Source organism: Oxyura jamaicensis, unplaced genomic scaffold (assembly GCF_011077185.1).
Source record: "Oxyura jamaicensis isolate SHBP4307 breed ruddy duck unplaced genomic scaffold, BPBGC_Ojam_1.0 oxyUn_random_OJ66071, whole genome shotgun sequence".
Classification (NCBI taxonomy): Eukaryota; Metazoa; Chordata; class Aves; order Anseriformes; family Anatidae; genus Oxyura; species Oxyura jamaicensis.
Window position 1 is genome coordinate 353 of NW_023308035.1, and position 3023 is coordinate 3375.

Sequence of the window (3023 nt, forward strand, 5' to 3'; positions counted from 1 at the left end):
CCCATTGCCTGCTGCACCTACAGCACAATAACTATTACTTTCCCTTACTTTGCAGATTGACCTGATGGGTCTGTTCATATTAATGCCTTTTAATTTCCCTAGTTGGAAGGGGACATATTTCCAGACTGGGGAAAGAAAGCTACTGTGCTCTGCCATTGCCACTCAGAGTCACCTCTCTTGTCTTTCAGCCTGAGTTTATGACACATGATCCAACATGAGTTTCTTGGGGGTCTCAATGGCCATTTCAAGTGTAGTTAACTCCAGGAATCCACTGGAAAGTGTGCCAGGATGCATGGTGCCAGCCCACAGGAATCCCTTGCAGAACCTATGGACTTGTCGAGGCCATAGTCTTGAGTTCCCAGACTGCAGCGCTGCCTTCCAATGATTGTGACTTATGTCAGACTCATCGAACCATAGAATCATGGAGCCATGGAAATTGGAAAAGACCTCTCAGATCATTTGGCTCAGGCCAAAGACGACAAGCTAACAAACTCTGACCTGTATACAGCTCTTCCTGATAAATTTGGCAGTGGCCCTGTGTCATCTTTGTTTCCTTTTTAATTGTAACTTCAGCTGTTCATCCTGGTACCATGGCACAAACGTACAGAGGTCAGTGTCCCCTGCAGCAGATCCTCAGAGGTCTCCAGCCCCTCTGTGTCATCCCTGGGGGCCCTCAGGCAGCTCCTGCCACCCGAGGGACAGGGCAACCTGCCCTGACCTGCTGCAGAGAGAAAACAGTTTATTATTCCTCTTTATTAATCCACTGAACATAGGTCTCAGAGAAAGAAATTGTTCCAGCTTCATTTATTTTGATTAAATATGCAGAGAGCCTGAAGCCTTTTTTTTACTGAAACCGCAGGTCACGCAGACAAGGGAGTGAAGAGCTTTTCTGTGTAGACAACATTATCACAAGGACACAAAGGAAAAACAACCAAACAAACCAGCAAACACCAAAGAGAAAGGCAAGAGTGCCCGTTGTGACACACAGTGGGAGTCATTTGCAGAAAAAGGTAGACAGTCTGTGGCCACTGATGAAAACCTGATCAACAGTTTCCATATTGAATCCTTGAGCTGCTGGTTCCTCATGCTGTAGATGAAGGGGTTCAATACTGGAGGCAGCACTGAGTACAGAACTGCCACTGCCAGGTTCAGGTTTGGGGAGGAGATGGAGGAGGGCTTCAGGTAGGCAAATATGACAGTGCTGAAGAAGAGTGAGACCACAGCCAGGTGAGGGACACACGTGGAAAAGGCTTTGTGCCGTCCCTGCTCAGAGGGCATCCTCAGCACTGCCATGAAGATCTGCATGTAGGAGAGCACAATGAAAACAAAGCATCCAAAACCCAAAAAGGAAGTGAACGTGAGAAGCCCAACTTCCCTGAGGTAGGAGTCTGAGCAGGAGAGCTTGAGGATGGAGGGGATTTCACAGAAGAATTGCTGCACAGCATTGCCTTGGCAGAGGGGCAGTGAAAATGTACCGGCAGTGTGTAGCAGAGCATAGAGAACCCCACTGCCCCAGGCAGCTGCTGCCATGTGGGCACAAGCTCCGCTGCCCAGGAGGCTCCCATAGTGCAGGGGCTTGCAGATGGCAATGTAGCGGTCATAGGACATGATGGTGAGAAGAAAAAACTCTGCTGATATAAGGAAGACAAATGAAAAGACCTGTGCAGCACATCCTGAGTAGGAAATGGCCCTGGTGTCCCAGAGGGAATTGGCCATGGCTTTGGGGAGAGTGGTGGAGATGCAGCCCAGGTCGAGGAGGGCGAGGTTGAGGAGGAAGAAGTACATGGGGGTGTGGAGGTGGTGGTCGCAGGCTATGGCTGTGAGGATGAGGCCGTTGCCCAGGAGGGCAGCCAGGTAGATGCCCAGGAAGAGCGCGAAGTGCAGGAGCTGCAGCTCCCGTGTGTCTGCGAATGCCAGGAGGAGGAACTCACTGATGGAACTGCTGTTGGACATCTGATCCTCCTGCACAAATGGACAATCTAAAGAAGAAAATACAGTGATAATTAGGAGAGACATCTCTGAGAAAAACTTACTCCACCTCTCGCTGAAACCCCCCACGGTGACTTTCCCCTTTCTGAGACCTTACTGCTGCTCTCTTGCCTGAGCTTTGGATGGTGCTGGAGGAAGGTGCCACTGGGAGCAGGGGACCCCGTTGTGCACTTTGGAGTAGTCACACCCACCCTACAATTCTAGGTATAAAGAAATCAGGAGTGATCTCTGATTAAATCTACATCTGATGAATGTGGACTTCCCACCATTACCACTCTCAACACTCTTGACTGCCAAACAGCATTTGTGGTTTAATTTGTTCCAACTGCATTTGTGACATTCGGAAGAGTTTTTTTGAGGGTAGAAGACCCTGGCATTTGTAACATATTCCAGGTGTGATTCTGGTTGTCCCAGGGGCAAAGTGAATATCCTTAGTGCAGTGTTCATAACCAGTCTGTCCACCTACCCTGGTCTCAGCCAGAGTCCTCTAGGTCTCAGTCCACTTGCCCACATTGAGCTGCTCAATTAATGTGGCTTCAGGAACACCTGGGAAAGTGATTCATTTTTATCCTTCCCTACAGACTACATTGCCCAAAGCCCCAGAGTTTAGAAGGGGGTTTTGTCCTTTCTTCTAAGGACAGATCTGTGGGGTGGGACCGAGAGGGTCAAAGCTTGAGCTGCAGCTGAAAGCCAGATCTGCAGGGAGCAAAAGAGCAACAACAGCAACAGTACGTGTAGGAGCAGAGAGAAATAGCACAGGGCTTCTGCCAGGGGAGGCAAAGCCAGAAAGGTACTGACAGAAGCTCAGGAAACTCTGCTCTGCTGGAAGTCCTGCTGCTGAGGTTATGACTCACATGCTGAATCCAGCGGGACTGAGCACAGAAAGGGAAGTGCCAGAGTATTATGCTAGCACTGTCCTGCCACTCCCTGCCCATGGCTCTGCTGCCTGCAGCTGTCCTTATGTGCAGCTGGGTCTCTGTCCCCACGCCTCCTGCCTGCAGGCCACAGCCCCCATCCCACCCGCTGGCTGCTCA

General features: G+C 50.2%; 1 protein-coding gene across 1 annotated transcript; it reads right to left on the reverse strand.

Annotated features, from left to right (window-relative positions):
• Positions 1-906: 906 nt before the first annotated feature.
• Positions 907-2292, reverse strand: LOC118159051 (olfactory receptor 14C36-like). The gene has a single exon (XM_035313690.1). It carries the CDS (start codon positions 2014-2016, stop codon positions 907-909), a length of 1110 nt encoding a protein of 369 aa, XP_035169581.1. The 5' UTR covers positions 2017-2292.
• Between the last annotated feature and the right edge of the window lie 731 nt (positions 2293-3023).

Coding starts and splice junctions, on each gene's coding strand:
- LOC118159051 (XM_035313690.1), bottom strand. CDS start 2,016: ATGTCTCTCCTAATTATCACTGTATTTTCTTCTTTAGATTGTCCATTT.